Source organism: Felis catus, chromosome C1, assembly GCF_018350175.1.
Source record: "Felis catus isolate Fca126 chromosome C1, F.catus_Fca126_mat1.0, whole genome shotgun sequence".
Classification (NCBI taxonomy): Eukaryota; Metazoa; Chordata; class Mammalia; order Carnivora; family Felidae; genus Felis; species Felis catus.
This window is the reverse complement of record NC_058375.1, coordinates 108,441,517-108,459,726: the sequence shown is the minus strand read 5'-3', so window position 1 is coordinate 108,459,726 and position 18,210 is coordinate 108,441,517. Positions and strand designations below refer to the sequence as shown.

Here is an 18,210-nt window from a genome sequence, read left to right as displayed (position 1 = left end):
GGCGATCCGGGACCCCGCACTGACCGGGCGCGGAGGGCCACGCTGCGCTCCGGCCAGGGCGTGGGAGGAGGTGCGTGGGGGGTACCTCAAGGCTTCACAGTATTGGGGCACCGGGCCATGGGGATAGGCCAGGGGCTCTGATCCCTAATACCAAGAGCTGTCGTGGCCCCCACTTCAGGAGTCAATGCATCTCGCAAAGGTCAAGTAATTTGCTCACTCATAAAAGCGCCTAGGAATACAGGGATGGTGGAGTCAGGACAGACTGAGGCATCACCCATATGGAGGTGCTCCAGGAAGGTCCTGACTCAGGACTTCTCCTTACTGACCCATCCCAGCAGCATTTTGTTCCTTTGGGAAAGCAGCTGGCTTCTTCAGTGGCTACTCCCCTTCTCGCCCCGCCCCCCCCCCCCACCGTTTTATTGAGGTATAACTGACAAAAATTGTATATATTTAAGAGATATAATTTGATGTTTTGAAATAGGTATACATTGTGAAATAATCACCACAATCAGGCTAATTACCCTATCACCTCTGTGTGTGTGTGTGTGTGTGTGTGTGGTGACAACACTAAGATCTAACCACTTCACACACTTCAAGTATACAACACAGTACTCCTTAACTATGGTCACCATGCTGCACATTAGATCTCCAGAACTTAGTCATCTGGCACAACAGAAACTTTGTACACTTTGGCTGACATGTCCCCATTTTTCCCTCCCTCAACTCCAGGCAATCCCCTATCTTCTGCTTCTATGAGTTTGTTTGACTTTTAGATTACACATATAATAAGATGACACACTTTTCATCTTTCTGTGTCTGGCTTATTTCACTTAGCATAATGTCCTCCAAGTTCACCTGTGATGTCACAAATGGTGGGCTTTCCCTTTTAAAGGCTGAATAATATTCCATGGCATATAAACCACATTTTGCTTGTCCAATCATCACGCAATGAATGCTTAGGTTGTTTCCATGTCTTTGCTACTGAATAATGCTGCAGAGAAGACGGGAGTGCAGATATCTCTTTGAGATTCTGATCCCATTTTCTTGGAACACCCACAAATATGATTGCTGGATCACATAATAATTCTATTTTAAATTTTTTGAGGAGCTTCCATACTGGCTGTACCAATCTACATTCCCACCAATAGTTTATAAGGGTTTCCTTTTCTCCACACTGTCACCAACACTTATCCTTTGTCTTTTTAATAATAGCCACTCTAAGAGATGTGAGGTGATATCTCATTGTGATTTTGGTTTGCATGTCTCGATGATTAGCAATGGTGAACATCTGTCCATATACCTGTTGGCCATTTTGTATATCTTCTTTTGAGAAATGTCTATTCAGGTCCTCTGTCCATTTTAAAAATGGATTATTTGGGTTTTTTGCTACTGGGTTGTATGAATTACTTATATATTTTGGATATTAATCCTTTATCAGATATATGGTTTGCAAATACATTCTCCCATTCCACAGATTGCCTTTTCACTCTGTTGATAGTTTCCTTTAATGTACAGAAGCTTTTAGGCCTGGTGTAATCCCACTTATCTATTTTTGCTTTTGTTACATGTGCTTTTGGCATCATATACAAAATAACATTGCCCAGACCAATGTCGAGAAGCTTTTCCCTATTTTCTTCTAGTACTTTTGTGGTTTCAGGTTTTTGGTTTAAGTCTTTAATCCATTTTGAGTTGATTTTTGTGTATGGTGTGAGTTAAGGGCCCAATTTCACTCTTCTGCATGTGGTTCAGCAGCTTTTTAAAAAAATCCTGTGTCAGCTATGCAGGAGTATCCTATGTCAGCTCCTATTATGCTCCCTCCTGGGGAATTTCCACTGCCTCCCTGACAGAGGCTGTACACTTAGCAGGTGTCTATCATTCCATCCACAAAGATGTGCTCTGTCACAGTCACCATGCCCCTCTGATGGATCAGAAGGATGCAGCCAAGCTGGCCAAGGAGACTTAAAAGCAGATCAGAAAGACCTGCTCAGAGATTTCCAGGCTCCATGCTCAACACTATGGCCTCCTGGGTCAGAAGGAGTCATGGAATTTGTGCAGAGGCAGGTGTTCACACATGAGTGACTTTGTTTCCTGTATATTGAGGTTTCTGTGTGTTAGTACTACATGCATGTGAGTGAGTACAGATGAGTCACCTGTGGGCACCACCATCCTGCTGAACACCCCAAGCAGGTGCCAGGATATATGTGCGCATGTGGGTACCTGTGTGTGTGCCAGGGGAGGGCTAGGATTACATCTAGAGAGGCTGGCTGCCCTCCTCAGATCTGAAGGTTCTGTTCCCATCTGTCTGGTTGTGAGGGGAAAGTCATTTTTCTGTTTCTCTTCAGTTCAGAAAACTAGGCTCAAGATTTGCTCCCTCAATTTCTCAGGAGGATAGTGGGGTAACAGAAGGCATCAAAGGCTCCCAGCCACCCCAAATCCCAGGGCTCCTCTGTAAGACTGTGTGACATGCCCTCTTGGTAGGGTGTGGCTCAGAAGTCCTGACTTTAGGCCAGATGTTTCATTGTTCCCCTGTGGTTCCAGAGCCACTGGACAGCAAGGAAGAAAGGCACAGAGGACAGTTATGGGAATCCACTGGTCAGCACAGTGCTGAGGGCTGTGGGTCTATAGCACTCTACCTGACGCTGTACTGGCCCCAGAGGCCTGTTTTAGGGCTTCAGCCATGGCCCATTTCTGGAACAAGACCTCTGTCTCCCCTGTAGCTGACCACCTTGGGGCAGAAGAACCTCTGAACCCGGGCTGGGACCAAGACCTAAGAGGTGGCCACTGCCTTGCCGGGCGGCACCCAGACTTTTGATCCTAGTGAACTGGGGTGATAGCAGGGAACACAATGGCAACGTCCTTTTTGTGTATGTTTCATGACCAAAAAAGCAAAACCAGAAAAGCTTGAAAGCAAAGGACTTGGCCCTTGAGGGGTTCAAACTGGATGGTTCCAAGCCAGGGAGGGGAGGGTAAGTGGAGGAGGTAGCAGGGAGTTGCAGGGAGGCACTGCCAGTGGCAGGACTGGCAGGGAGATGGACAGGTGACATAGGTGTTTGGACAGATGAGGGATAAGCCCCCAGCACTGTGGCTTGGGGATGGATGAGGAAAACTGCTCTGGGTGTGCTGGCCACCAGACAACTTACAGTCCTGGCCCAGGGTCTCCTGCTACCCCATCTCATGGAGAGTTAAGTGAGGTTGTTGTCCAACAACAGGGCATGAAAAGGTATCTGGGGCACTGACCAGTATCAGGCTCTTCCCTTGGGCTGGTGCCACAAGGGGTACCAGAGCCAGGTAGGCCTTGGGATGGATCTCCAGGCTCACAGACACTGGGGAAGACAGAAACACCTGGAGAGAAGGTCAGACTATCTCCATGGAGGGGGAGGTCATAAGCTGGCCTGGTGTCCTGAGTGTCCTCTTAGTGTTCCACAAAGAGTTTCTGGGAGCTTGAGGATGGCAAGACTGTCTTCTATCCTCAGGTTACCCTATGGCCTGTGGGCCAGGACAGTCCTGCTTCCCACCCGCTGTGCTGGCCTAATTATTGGTAGAGCTCCTATTATGCTCTAAGCCCCAGGTTAGAGGACAAGATTTATGTCTGACTGCCCTCTAGTTCACACTTATCTCTTCTCAGCAGGAGGATCCAGGAACTGTCCTTGGCACGCCCCCTCCATGCCCTCCTAGAGCAGGGACATCAGGTGCTTGGAGCAGACCTGGATACAATAAGACCCTCAGAGCCAGAGTCAGGTAGTGGGCAGAACTAGGGAAGACTGGCTCCACACATGCGCCCTTTGTTAATGCAGCCATGACCTGGCCCCCAGGGGAGATGCTGCCACCCACAGCACAACGGAGGGGGCATCAGAAGACCCCAGGCCAGGAGCCATGCCCTCCCCTCCTCTGGTCCCTTCTCACAACTGGGCGGGGGGTGGGGGCGGTGTAGGACTGGTGGAAATGAAAAGAAGACACTTCTTCCTTTCAGCCCTCAACCCCAGAAAAAAATCCTTGGGCTAATGATACCCTCAGGCCTGACTCCAGCCCAGCAAAGTATGCTCAGAGCCTCGTGAGGCAGGGAAAGGCTGGGAAAGGCCGGGAAGATGGTGAGGAATTGGCCAAACAGACATAGGCCTCAGTCATGGGCATCTGGACAAGGTACCAGACCGCATGACACTCAAAAAAAAAAAAAAAAGGAACACTTCTAGGCACTGCAGTTAACTCATGTTGCAAGGTCTGGACTATCACGAGGTGCAAGGCACAAGTGTGATGCAGAGAATACAGAATGAATATGATATTGTGTCCCTTTTCACTTTTGTCAGCGCACAGACATGCGCTGCCTGTCCCAACCCTCAACATTCCTATATATTCTGTATCCCAGGGCCTGGGACATTACTTGACAGTAATTACATGCTCAGTAAATATGTCACATGCATTCAACACACACATATACACATCACACTCATAAACCTGCATGTGCATGTGCATGTGTTTGTGAGCACATGCACTCATTTCTTCTGTACCCAGAATACAAAAATGCTTCACTATTCTCCCCTATGTCTACTGCGCTTTGGACTGGATGGTTTGAACTCCCTTCTGTTTAGGAAACTGAGATGTGGTGTCTTCTTCTGAGGTCAATACAAACGAGAAAGTGTCACAATTTAGAACATGATATGTGTGTCTAAAAAATATAAGTGAATATGTGATTTTAGAGCAAGATAAATATTCTTTAGTATGGACTTTTCTCTGATATCTGTTGCTGCTATAATCTCTAAGTATGAAACTCATGTTGACCCTAGCAAATCAGCTTGCCACACATGTGAACCAGCAGTGAGTGCTGGTGTGTTCAGGGCATTCATGGTGGGGCTTCACTGCTCTTGGAAGGCCAAGTGAAGTAGCCTTATTGCAGAATCACCTTTTATATCTCTTCAGTTTCTGATAAAGTGGGTCTATTCAATGCTGCTGACAAATGGGTGCTGCCTTTCCTAAGTCCCTTATACACCTGGGTACAGTGACCCTCCTGTAGCTGCCAGTGCAGCTCAAGTGACACACCCATCCCACCAGAGGAAACTGAGACCCTGAGGATTGGATGACTGGCCACATGTCCTCCACTGTCCAGTGGCAGGGTGGGGGGGGGGGCAGATGCAGTGCTGCCAGCCTCCAAACCCAGGCCCTGCCCTTCATGCTATGTTGCCCTGAAAAGGGATCTAGAAGTGCTGGTGGGTCTCATGAAGGAGAGCAGCCTGGTGGACACTGACACCTGCATTCGCTGCTGCATCACTGGAGAGGGGCTCCCCAGTCTGACTGGCTGCCCTCCTGCATGATGTGACATGTCCTTCCCCACAGGGGCATGTCCAGGAAAGACAAGTACCCTGAAGCACCAAGCACCCAAGCACTTTAAACATAAGATACAACATCACCCCCCCGTCTACTCAGGAACCTTAAATACCAAGAAAGACCTTTGAACCAAACAAGAAACAAAGTCTCTAAGCAGCTAAAATAGGTGCTATCCAATTCATGATCTAAATTACCTTTATTTCCTTCATAGAGGTGCCCTCTGCCAGTAGCTATTGGTTCTCTTAGAGCACTCCTGGCTCTTGGCTTTCCTTATCCAAAACCTTTTAGAATGAATAACTTGTCAAGGGCCCCCGAAGGCACTTCCTTACCAGCAGCAAGATATGACAGACCAGAATTTCACCCTCAAGTAGGAGATACACAACTATGAAAAGCAGACACAGACCTCTAACAATGCAGCACTGATGGCTAATCAAATATCCCCACAACTGTTCAGAGTCTCTAAAAGCTTTATGTTAGCATTCCTTCCTCACTATCATCCTCATTGCTGGACAACCCACCATATGCCAGGTTATCTATGTTATTTCAGTTAGTCCTTATGTAAGCTCATGGCTATCCTTGTTTACAGTTAAGTAAACCAGAATTCAGAGGGTTAGCTGCTCAGAGCTTTACGCCAGGCAGGGTACTGGGCAGGGAGGAACTCCCATCCAGGAGTGGGAGGCCCCAAAGTCCGGATTCTCCCCTCTTACACCATGCTGCTCTCCACCAGGGCTGGGGCCCAAGACTGAGGAGGGCAGCCTGAGACTTCAAAAAAAACCATTATCTGTGAATTCTGCTTAAGAAGACATATTTTAGGACATCTTCCATTCAAAATAACCTATGAGAAGCACTTAAAGAAAGGCTTTATGTATTGGAAAAATCAACTTATTTAACTTATTTGAATATGTATTCTTTAACAAATGGATCTTGAATAAAGCATTATTCAATGACTGTTTTAAATCATTTATTCAGAGCTGGGCCTGGGGAAAGAGTTCATCCACCATCAACAGTTTGTAACCATCTGTCCAGTAAGTAGGTAATAAGGACAGGACACTCCTTGAGGGTTTCTGAGAAGCCCACCAGCCCACTCATTCACTCAAACTGTAAATTGATCCCTTCCGAGGTGTAAGATCCTGGGTGGTCAGATTCTGGTTTTGATGAAGCATTAATAGATAGTAGCTCATGACTAGGAAGAGAACATGGTGTTGTTATGGATGTGGGTTATGGACCACATTATGTTTAATGCCCCCCACCCCCGAATTAAAAGCGAAGAAGGGGAGAAAATAGGAGTATAAGTGATAAAAAGAGAGGAGTCAAGGTCTCAAAATTTCTCTGTCCTTGGACAATGCAGAAGGAGTCCTCGGTATGGGAACCAGTTTTGCCTAGAGGAAGTTTGTCACTAATTTCTTCTGCGTAGGTAGGAACAGAAAGAGAAAATAAAAGAGTAACTTGCACACAGTTGTCATAGCAACCATAATAAGTTTTGAGCTCTAGGATTCAACAGGAAAGAAATCAATTTTCACTTGCCTCACTCCCCCAATCCTGTCCTGAAAACTTCTTGGAGGGAGGGGGCTAAGCCCTGGCCTTCCTCCCACCAAGCAGAGTTCCTGCATTCAGGAATTGGGTAGGATAGACCAGTACACTTTGATTGTAGGTCCTGAGTCATGCCTGCCATTCTGGGTTCCCTGTAGGTCCATAAGGGCAGAGGGGTGGGCCCTGTATTTGGGTTAGCTCTGCTAGCAGATACCACATCCTAAAGGGAGAACCACAGGCTCAAATGGTGTTGTGTGCATGCTGGTGCCACTGCCATCTGCTTGGAACACAGAGCCTGTGGACATCTAGGTCTGTGTGAGCATGCTGGACTCATCCTGACAGCCAAGCCATCTGTCCCAGTCCCTTCCCTTCACCCATGCAGCCCTGGCCCTACCTCATTGATGGCCAGCTGCTCACCACCCCCTCCAGGGTGGCTGTAGTGGTGGCTGGAGCTGTGCAGGTCCTCATACAGGTCCTCCTCACTCCCTGCCTCGTCAGCACGGATGGCCGGGTCCAGAACTCCATCAGGGATAGCTGGAAGGAGAGACACCAGCTGGCAAAGAGGAGCTGAGGAAGAGGGACAGGCAGAGAAGGAGATGACCTTTTTCAGGATAAATGCTCCTTCGAGAGGAGGGAGAAGACCTGGGAACTAGTTTCTCAAACCATTTTTGCTGCAAAATCGTTGTCTAGTTGAAAGAGGGCACTGGTTGACTTTCACCCCATCATTGTTAATCACCATTCAATTCCCACCAACTCCATAAACAAGGAAACTCATATGTCCGCCAGAGCATGGCACTCAAGAGCCCCTCCATCTGAACCAACATGCCAAGTCTGATAGAAGGCCCTTAAGAATAATGCTAACAATTTATTATGAAATATATATATATGAATATATGTATTTGGATATATATATATATATATATATATCTCCAAAGAAATATATAGTATATACATTTACATATAGGTAGAAAATTAATAAAATGAACTCCCATAGTACTTACTCTGTTTAAGAAAAACACCAGAGTCTTAGAATTCAACCGCCTGTATGCCCTACTCCAATTGCATTCCCCTCTCTTCTCTCTTTCCTTTAGGGCTATCCAATATTTCAAAGTTCTATAAATCATACCCATGCTGTATTTAGCATTTATTTCTGTCAAGTTTTGCATGGTTTGACCTTACATAAATGGGACCATCCAGTAGCTTCTCTTTGACTGACTGACCTTTCTTCTTTCTTTCTTTCTTTCCTTTCTTTCTTTAATTCAACTTTTTTTTTTTTTTTTTTTTTTTTTTTTACTCAACAGCTTTTTTTTTGGGTTATGCAGCTGTGACTGATTCAGTCTCACTGCTGCACAATCTTGCATTTTATGAATACATCACATTTTACATACCCATTGCACTGCTGGAGACATTGGGTGTTTTTCTGTGTTGTTGCCAGTGTGAACGATGGCATTGCAAACATACCTACAAACCTCCTGGGCACGTGTCTCAGAGTTTCACCTTGGACGGTGTTTCTCAACTCTTTCTCATTATTAACCCTTAAACAGCCTTTTACACATGGTTTTCCTAATCATCTCAATGAAAATTTAATACTACAAATATACCATATGTTTGTTTTATGTTCTGTGGCTCTTTGGAAAGCCACAAACTATCATAATACCTAAGGTTTTTGCCCCCTTTGGCAAAATTATTACCCCTGGTGTGAATTCATGCTCTAGGGGGCGTGTGCCCAGGTTTGGCATTCCTGGGTTGTAGGTATGCCAAACTGTTTCCCAAAGCTATTCTACCACTTAAGACCTCCAACAGTGTGTATGAATGTTCCCACCACTCTGAGGACTGGCGTTGTCAGACATTGTTGACAGGCTGATGGGTATGGAACCATATCTTACTGTGGTTTGAATTCACCCGTCTCTGATCACTAATGAGGTGAACACACCTTATCTATACTTATGAGTCACTAGTATCTCCTTTCATATGAAATATCTATGTCAACTGAGCTTGTTGGTCTTTAATGTAATCATTAATGTAAAAAAATTTATTTCTATGTATATATATATGTACATACACTGCTCTCATTCTCCATACTAAATCTTTGTCACCCACATGTATCAAAACTATGGTCTCCCACTTTGTGGCTTGTCCTGTCTCCTTAAATTGCTTTTGATGAACAGAAGTTCTTAATTTTCATATAGACAAATTTATCAATCTTGTCCTATATGGTTTTGTGTTTAGGAAACTCTTCCCTACCTCAAAGTTACAATATTTTCCTATGTTATTCTTCAATGTTTTATAGTGTTTTTGTTTTGTTTTGTTTTAAGTAGGGCTCATGCTCAGCATGGAGCCCAACATGGGGCTTGAACTCATGGTCCTGAGATCAAAACCTGAGCTGAGATCAAGAGTCAGACACTTAACTGACTGGGCCCCCCAGGTACCCCCTATAGTTTTTCTTTTGACATCAAGTTTTTATGCAACTGGGAATATATTTGTGTATTGTATATCGTGTATTGTGTGGGTTGGAATCTGTGGTACTGTGATTTATAATAAGAAATATATATTTGGTCTTCCACCCGTCCAGGCAAAGACCTCCTAAAACCCTTGGGAATATCCAGTGATAAGAGAGATAAAGGTTTTTTGTTACATTAATCTGACTTCCAGAAAGCCCCTAGGTAACCTAGGGATGGGGATGGTTGCCAGGGGAAACAACCCTGAGATTAGAGGTTTAGAACTTTTAGTCCCATCCCCCAACCTACTTCTGGGGCACGGAGAGGGGTTGGAGGTTGAGGTAATAGCCAATGGCCAATGATTTAGTCAATCATGCCTACATAATGAAGCCTCTATAAAAACCCAAAGGACAGTGTTTGGAGAGCTTTCTGGTTGGTGAACACACGGAGACTGGGAGAGTGGCATACCTGGAGAAGGCATGGCAGCTCTGTGACCCTTCCTGCATTACTTGCCTGTATATGTCTTCCATCTCATTGTTCCTGAGTTATATCCTTTTATAATAAATCAGTAATCAGTCAGTAAAATGTTTCTCTGAGTACTGTGAGCTGCTCTAGCAAATTACTTGAACACAAGGTGGGAGTCAGCTGGAACCTCCAATCGACAGCCTGTTGGTCAGAAGCATCTGGAGTTTGTGACTAGTGTCCAAAGTGGGAGAAGAAGGGTAGTTGTACAGGACTGAGCCCTGTTAATCTGTGGGATCTGATGCTATCTCCAGGTAGAGAGTGTGAGAATTGAGTTGAATCGTAGGACACCTCGCTGGTGTCTGAGAATTGCTTGGTGGTGGGAGCACACATGATAATGGGGTCCAGAACCTTTAGAATCCAATTTCATTTTTTCTGTAAAGATAAGCGATTGTCTTAGCACTATTTGTGGAATAGATGGTCCTTTCCTATGGATCCATAATGTTTGCTCTGTCCTTAAATCAAGTTGTTGACTCTATTCTTGTGGGAGGCAGAGTAATGGATCCCCAAAAATGTCAAAATCCTAATCCCTGGAGTCCATGAATATGTTATTTTACATGACAAAGAGGAATTAAGGTTGCAGATGGAATTAAGTCTGCAAACCAGCTGACCTCAAAATAGGGAGATTATCCCGGATTACCCGGGTGAGCCAAACATAGGTGAAAATATTAACTTTCAAGACTCACCTCAAGCATTACCTCCTCTGTGCAAGTCTTATTAGACATCATCACTCCAAGGACTGACATCGGCTTCTATTTCACTCCCGAGGTGCTTTGTACAGACAATGGTTATGGCATTTATCATACGTCCCCTATATATTGCATTGTCTGACTGTCTCTCCCAAAGGCAGTAACCATGCCTTATTCATTGATGTAGACTTCTGTAAGTGTTAAAGAAATGAATGAGTAGACAGATGGGTGGAAGAATGGTGTACAGAGGAATGATAGAACAGATGAATAAAAAAGTGGAGAGATGAATAAATGAACGCAGAGAGGCCTAGAAGAGAAATAGTTGAAGGCAGAGCCTATGAGGCCTGGCAGAGCCAATACCAGGAATACAGTTAAAGTTGCATGCACGTGGCTGAATATGGAAACAGAAGCATGTGACTTGAGAGCAGCATCCTGTCCCTGGAACTGACCCGAGAAAGCCCTCTGCTCTAGCCTGGCAGCAATGGTCTGAGCCCAGCTTGGGGGCAGGAGCTAATAGTTCTGCCACTGACCCATGCAATCAAGAGTCCCAAGGAACCCTCATCATTTTTATTTCATTTATGTTTTTAAATTGTTTTATAATGGAAAGTTTGAAATATGTACAAATGAAGAGATGACAGTGTAAATGAATCTTGTACACCCATCATCCAGCTTCAACAATTCTCAACATGAGGGCAATCTTGCTTCATCTTTATCCCCTCTCCACAGATCCAGGATATGACATAATTCCATCTGTAAATACTGTAGTATATATTTATAGGAGATGAGGACTCTGTCTTTATAAAAAATGTAGCTGCAATACACATCTAAAACAAACTATAATCCATCAAAGGTTCTCTGAGTGGCATACCTTCTCCTCTAGAGCATTAAAAAAACTTTTTATTTTGAAATAACCATAGAGTGTAGGGAATTTGTAACAGTAGTGAAGAGGTCTTGTGTATCCTTCACACAGTGATTACAGCTTATGGAATTCTAATATAATATCACAGCCAGGAAAATTACCTTGGTACAATGTGTGTATATGGTTCTAAGTCATTTTATCACCTGTGTAGATTTGTGTAACCACCACAGCAACCAGTATGTAAGCTTTAGAGGTTGACTTTTTTCACTCAGCCAAAGGCCCTTGAGATCTGTCTGAGTTGTTTGTATTTAAACCTCATTCCTTTTTATCACTTACTAGTATTCCATGCAATGGGTTTACAGATTTGTTTAATCATTCAGCCCACTGACAGACATCCAAGTGATTTCCAATTTTACACTGTTACAAATAAAGGTACTAAGAACAAGTTTTCATTTCTCTGGGATGAATGTAATTGCTCAGGAGTGTAACTGCCAGGTCATATGGCAGAGCTCAAGGAAGGGCCTGACCTCACGAACTGTGAGATCATGACCTGAGCTGAAATCCAGAGTCGGACATTCATCCGACTGAGCCACCCAGGTGCCCCAAGTGTTCAGTTTTTTAAGAAACTACAGAACAGTTTTCCAGAGTAGTGGTACCATTTTACATACTCACCAGTAATGTATGTTTCTCAAGAATCCTTACCTGAATCTCGTATTGTCACAATTTTATATTTTAGACATTCTGATAGGTGTACAGTGATATTGCATCGTGGTCTTATTTTGCATTTCCCAAAGGGCAGGTGCTGTTGAACATTTTTTGATGTGATTATTTGTTATCCATATATTTTTAATGGTGCAGTATTCCTTCAGGTCTTTTTTTTTTTTTTTTTGCCTCTTTCCTAATTAGATTGTTTATTGCTTTAATGTGGAGATTTGAAAATTCTTAAAAAACACTTTTTTTATCAAGTAAACTCTGCCCTCACCATGGGGCTTCAAATCATGATCCCAAAATCAAGAGTCATGTGCTCTCCCAACTGAACCAGTCAGGTACCCCTGAAAATTCTTTTTTCTTTTTTTTAATTTAAAATATTAAATTATATATTTTTTAAATATTTTATTTTTAAAGTTTATTTATTTATTTATTGATCTGTGAGAAAGTTATTTATTTATTTATAATATGAAATTTATTGTCAAGTTGGTTTCCATACAGCACCCAGTGCTCATCCCAAAAGGTGCCCTCCTCAATACCCATCACTCCTCCCTCCCTCCCTCCCACCCCCCATCAACCCTCAGTTTGTTCTCAGTTTTTAAGAGTCTCTTATGGTTTGGCTCCCTCCCTCTCTAACTTTTTTTTTTCCTCTCCTTCCCCTCCCCCATGGTCTTCTGTTAAGTTTCTCAGGATCCATGTAAGAGTGAAAACATATGGTATCTGTCTTTCTCTGTATGACTTATTTCACTTAGCATAACACTCTCCAGTTCCATCCACGTTGCTACAAAGGGCCATATTTCATTCTTTCTCATTGCCACGTAGTATTCCATTGTGCATATAAACCACAATTTCTTCATCCACTCATCAGTTGATGGACATTTAGGCTCTTTCCATAATTTGGCTATTGTTGAAAGTGCTGCTGTAAACATTGGGGTACAAGTGCCCCTATGCATTAGCACACCTGTATCCCTTGGGTAAGTTCCTAGCAGTGCTCTTGCTGGGTCATAGGGTAGATCTATTTTTAATTTTTTGAGGAACCTCCACACTGTTTTCCAGAGTGGCTGCACCAGTTTGCATTCCCACCAACAGTGCAAGAGGGTTCCCGTTTCTCCACATCCTCTCCAGCATCTATAGTCTCCCGATTTGTTCATTTTAGCCATTCTGACTGGCGTGAGGTGGTATCTGAGTGTGGTTTTGATTTGTATTTCCCTGATGAGAAGCGACGTATTTATTTATTTTGACACAGGGAGAGAGAGGGAGTGCAAGTGGGGGAGGCTCTGCACTATCAGTGTGGGGCCTGATGCAGGGCTCAAACTCTTAAACTGTAAGATCATGACCTGAGCCAAAGTTGGATGCTTAACCAACTGAGCCACCTGGGCACTCCTAAAGATTTTATTTAACTAATCTCCACACACAACATGGGACTTGAACTTACAACCCTAAGATCAAGAGTCTCATGCTCTACTGACTGAACCAGCTGAAACCCTGAACCCCTGAAAACTCTTTATATTTTCTAGATGTGAGTCCTTTGCCAGATATGTGATTTGCAAATATTTTCTCTTAGCAGCTTATTTTTTCATCCTCTTAATAAAGGTTTTCATGGGGCGCCTGGGTGGCTCAGTCGGTTGAGCGAATGACTTCAGCTCAGGTCACGATCTCGTGGTCCGTGAGTTCAAGCCCCACGTCGGGCTCTGTGCTGACAGCTCAGAGCCTGGAGCTTGTTTCAGAATCTGTGTCGCCCTCTCTCTGACCCTCCCCCGTTCATGCTCTGTCTCTCTCTGTCTCAAAAATAAATAAACGTTAAAAAAAATTAAAAAAAAAAAACAAAGGTTTTCATGAAGAAAAATTTTAAATTTTGATAAAGTTCAATTCATTGATTTTCCCTTTTATGGATCATGCTTTTGGAATCATGTCCTAAGAACTCATCACAAACCCTAGTTCTAAAATATTTTCACTTATGTTGTCTTCTAAAAGTCTTTTACCTTTTACATGTAAATCTATGATCCATTTTGAGTTGGGTTTTGTTTTGTTTTGTTTTGTCAACTGTTGTATACTCACATAAACTAGATGATATTGACAAATTGTTAGGAACACACACTTACCAAAACCGACTAAAGAAGAATCAGAAAAGCTGAATATACCTAAAATTAGTAGGGAGATTGAAGCAGTAATCAAAAGCTACCCAAAAGAGAGAAGCCTAAGAGTAGATGGCTTCACTTGTGAATTCTACCAAACACATGAATAAAAATTAGCACCAGGGACGGCTGGGTGGCTCAGCTGGTTAAACGTCCTACTTCAGCTCAGGTCATGATCTCATGAACCGTGGGATTGAGCCTTGCATCTGGCTGTGCACTGATAGCTCAGAGCCTAGAGCCCGTTTAGGATTCTCTCTCTTTCTCTGCCCCTCCTCTGCTCATGTGTGCATGTTCTCTCTGCCTCTCTATCTCTCTCTCTCAAAATAAATAAACATTAAAAAAGGAAATAATAAAAACACTTAGGAATAAGTTTAACCAAGAAGGCAAAAGATGTGTACACTGAAAATTACAAAACACTGCTGAAAGATATTACAAAAAATCTAATAAATGGCAAGACATTCTGTATTCATGAAATGGCAATGTTAATATTATTTTTTTTTTTCAAATTTTTTTTTTTCAACGTTAATTTATTTTTGGGACAGAGAGAGACAGAGCATGAACGGGGGAGGGGCAGAGAGAGAGGGAGACACAGAATCGGAAACAGGCTCCAGGCTCTGAGCCATCAGCCCAGAGCCCGACGCGGGGCTCGAACTCACGGACCGCGAGATCGTGACCTGGCTGAAGTCGGACACTTAACCGACTGCGCCACCCAGGCGCCCCAAAACCTTTAAAATTAAGTTAGAGGACTCACATTTCCTGATTTCAAAACTTACTAGAAAGCCACAGTAATCAAACAGTGAGCCCTGTCCTAAGGATAGACATATGGGCCAAAAGAATAAAATAGAGATCCCAGAAATAAACCCTCATTCATACATATAGCCATTTGATTTTTGACCAAGATGCCAAGACAGTCAGTGAGGGGAAAAGATAGTCTTTTCAACAAATAGTGTTGGGAAACTGAAATTCTGATTTCAAAAGAATGAAGTTCAATCCTTACCTTATACCATACACAAAAATTAATTCAAAATGAATCAAAGACCTAAATATAAGAACAAAAAATGTAAGACTCTTAGAAGAAAACAGAGGAAAGTCTTTAAGACTTGGATGGGAAAATGGTTTCTTGCATATGACTAAAAGTATGGGTAACAAAAGAAAAAATAGATAAACTGGACTACATCAAAATTTGAAAGGATTGTGTACCAAAGGATAGTCTTGAGAGTGAAAAGGAAGCCCACAGAATGGGAGAAAATAATTGCAAATCACATACCTAATTAGAGATTAATAGGCAGAATATATAAAGAACTCCTATAATTCAAGAACAAGGACAACAACAAACTGAATAAAAAATGGGCAAAAGTCTTGAGTAGATATTTCTTCAAAGAAGATACACAAATGGCTAATAAAGACATAAAAGAATGTTCAACATCAGTAATGATTAGGGAAATGCAAATCAAAACCACAGTGATAACCACTTCACACCCTTTAGGATAACTATGATTAAAAAAAACAAAAAAACAAAAAATGGAAATAGCCAGCACTGAAGAAGACTGAATGAACTAGGACCCTTAGGCACTGCTGACAGGAAAATTAACAGTGCAGCTTCTGTGGAAAACAGTTTGGCAGGTCCTCAAAAACCAAAACATAGACTTACCATATGACTTAGCAACTCCACTTCTAGGTATAGACCCAATAGGATTGAAATCAGACTCAAAACAGATACTTATGCACCGATATCCAGAGCAGCATTATTTACAATAGCCCAAAGTGGAAAACAACCCAAATGTCCATCAACAGATGAATGGGTAAACAAAATGCAGTATATACATACAACAGAATATTATTCAGCCATAAAGAGGAATGGGGTTCTGATACATGCTACAACATGGATGAACCTTGAAAACACTATGCTAAGTGAAATAAGCCAGACATAAAAGGACACATATTGTATGATTCCATTTATATAAGGTACCTAGAATAGGCAAATTCTTAGTGACAAAAAGTAGATTAGAGGTTACAAAGGGCTATAGGGATAAATTACTGTGTAATACTTAAAAGAGTTTCCAATTGGGGTGATGAAAAACTTGGTGATATATAGTGGTGACGGTTGTACACATAAAAATAATTAATGTCACTGAATTATACAATTAAAGTGGCAAATTTTATAATATATATTTACCACAATTTAAAAAATTACTAATATATACCACAAACCACTGAATTTTATACTTTAAGTGGGTGAGTTGTATGGTATGTGGCTTATATCTCAACAAAGCTGTTTAAAACATTGGTTGGCTATATTTGTTTGGCACTATTTCTGAATACTCTGCTCTGTTCCAATGATCTATTTGTTTAATCCTCCAATACCACACAGCCTGTACCATACAGTATTCTGTAGCTGTATAATAATTTTTGAAATTTGGTAGAGTGATTCCTCCTACTTTATTCCCCTTTTTCAGAATTGTTTTAGCTATTCTCATTTCTTTCCCTTTTATATAAATTTTAGAATAATCTTGTCTATAGTTAAAAAAATACTATAGTTGCTGAGATTTGATAGAAATTGCATTAAAACTGTGGATCAATTTGGAGATAACTGACATCTTTACTCTGTTGAGTCCTCTAATCTGTGAACATAAAATATCTCTCCATAATTTAGATCTTTGATTTCTTTCACACTGCATTATTTTAAAGCAAATCTCACACATCGTATAATTCAATCTGTAAATACTATAGAATATGTCTTAAAAGATACAGACTCTCTGTCTCTGTCTCTGTCTCTCTCTGCCACACCTTCTTCTCTAGGGAATTTAAAAATCAGTGGTCTTGAGGGAAATAAAACTCATTTTAAGAGTCTCTACTTTCCTTGCCTTTTTTCTTAGCCAGTCCCAGCTGGAGTCTCAGCAGCTCACAGGAGGATTGCTCACCTAGCAAACTTGCAGCTCAGGAGAAAAGAAAAGTGTTTCAACACGAGTGTCCCAATATTTTTATTTATTGTCTAATATCCAGCTTCCATCACCCAGGTCTAGGGTGGAGGTAGTGTTTGCATTAAAAGGAAAGAGGGGGAAATTTCTGGGAGTGAGTGGAGGCCATAGTGGGAGAATGACCCCAGGACTAAGTTAGGAAACCCAGGCCCTGGCTGGTCTGTACAAATGGGCAGGGACAGAGTTGTCACCTTCTCTCTGAGAGGTAGCCCAAACCCCTTTCTTACAAAGCAAGGCCAAGTGGAAGATTCACATGTAGTTGGCTTAAATGAAAGTGCTAAAGCAGGGAAGCAAGTGTACCACAAGCATCTTTGGGTAAATAAATACACGACCACAACATGGCCTGGTCAACACGAGTCAGTCGTGACCTAAATTTTTAATTTGTATATAGGAAGACAAGTCAGCTGTCTGATCCACTCTAAGAATCTAACAATTTAGAACACTGAAACAGCAAAAGAACCAAGAAATCTGGATTCTAGATAAAGGCCAGCAAGGCCCTTGTACCTCTGATAAACAGCACCCAAACCATTCCTTGTCTCCACTTATAAGGAAAGGCCACGGTTTTGCCAACAAGTGGAGACAGTCCCAGGGGAATCTTTTCGGTGCTGCTCCAGACCTCTGGAAATTACAGTTCTCAAAGTGTGGTCCCCAGACATTAGCATCACTTGGGAACTTGTTACAGATGCGGTTTCTGGGGTTCCCAGGACCTCTGGGGTGGAACCCAGCAGGCAGAGCTGAAAGTCTGAGATTGCTGCTCTCAGTCAAGAGTCCTTAACAAAGTGACTTAAATAACTGCCAGGAAATTTCTGCTCCAGCAGATCGATCAGGAAATACATTCTTTAGGGGGTGGCCTCAGGGCACTTTTAGAAACCTGTAAAGAGACTGGCACATAGTTGCAGAGTAAAAACAGGAACTCGAGAATGTCGGAGCATCTGGAGTGGTGAAGGGAGCCTCAGCTGTTCCCCGGGCACCAACTGGCCAGCAGGTCCACTTACTATGCATTTGCTTCTTTCTTTCTGAATTCACTCAGAA

The 18,210-nt window shown here is 42.6% G+C and overlaps 1 protein-coding gene across 7 annotated transcripts in view; it reads right to left on the bottom strand.

Annotated features, from left to right (window-relative positions):
• Nucleotides 1-18,210, bottom strand: part of ARHGEF4 (Rho guanine nucleotide exchange factor 4) — a 269,255-nt gene that overhangs the window by 14,231 nt on the left and 236,814 nt on the right. For 4 of the 7 annotated variants that reach the window (XM_019837885.3, XM_023259188.2, XM_023259190.2 and 1 more), the window contains one exon: nt 7,244-7,416. In XM_019837885.3, coding sequence (XP_019693444.3) covers nt 7,244-7,416 — 173 coding nt within the window. The remainder of the gene's footprint in view (nt 1-7,243; nt 7,417-18,210) is intronic. The other 3 variants (XM_011285191.4, XM_023259189.2, XM_023259192.2) reach the window with 1 other exon arrangement.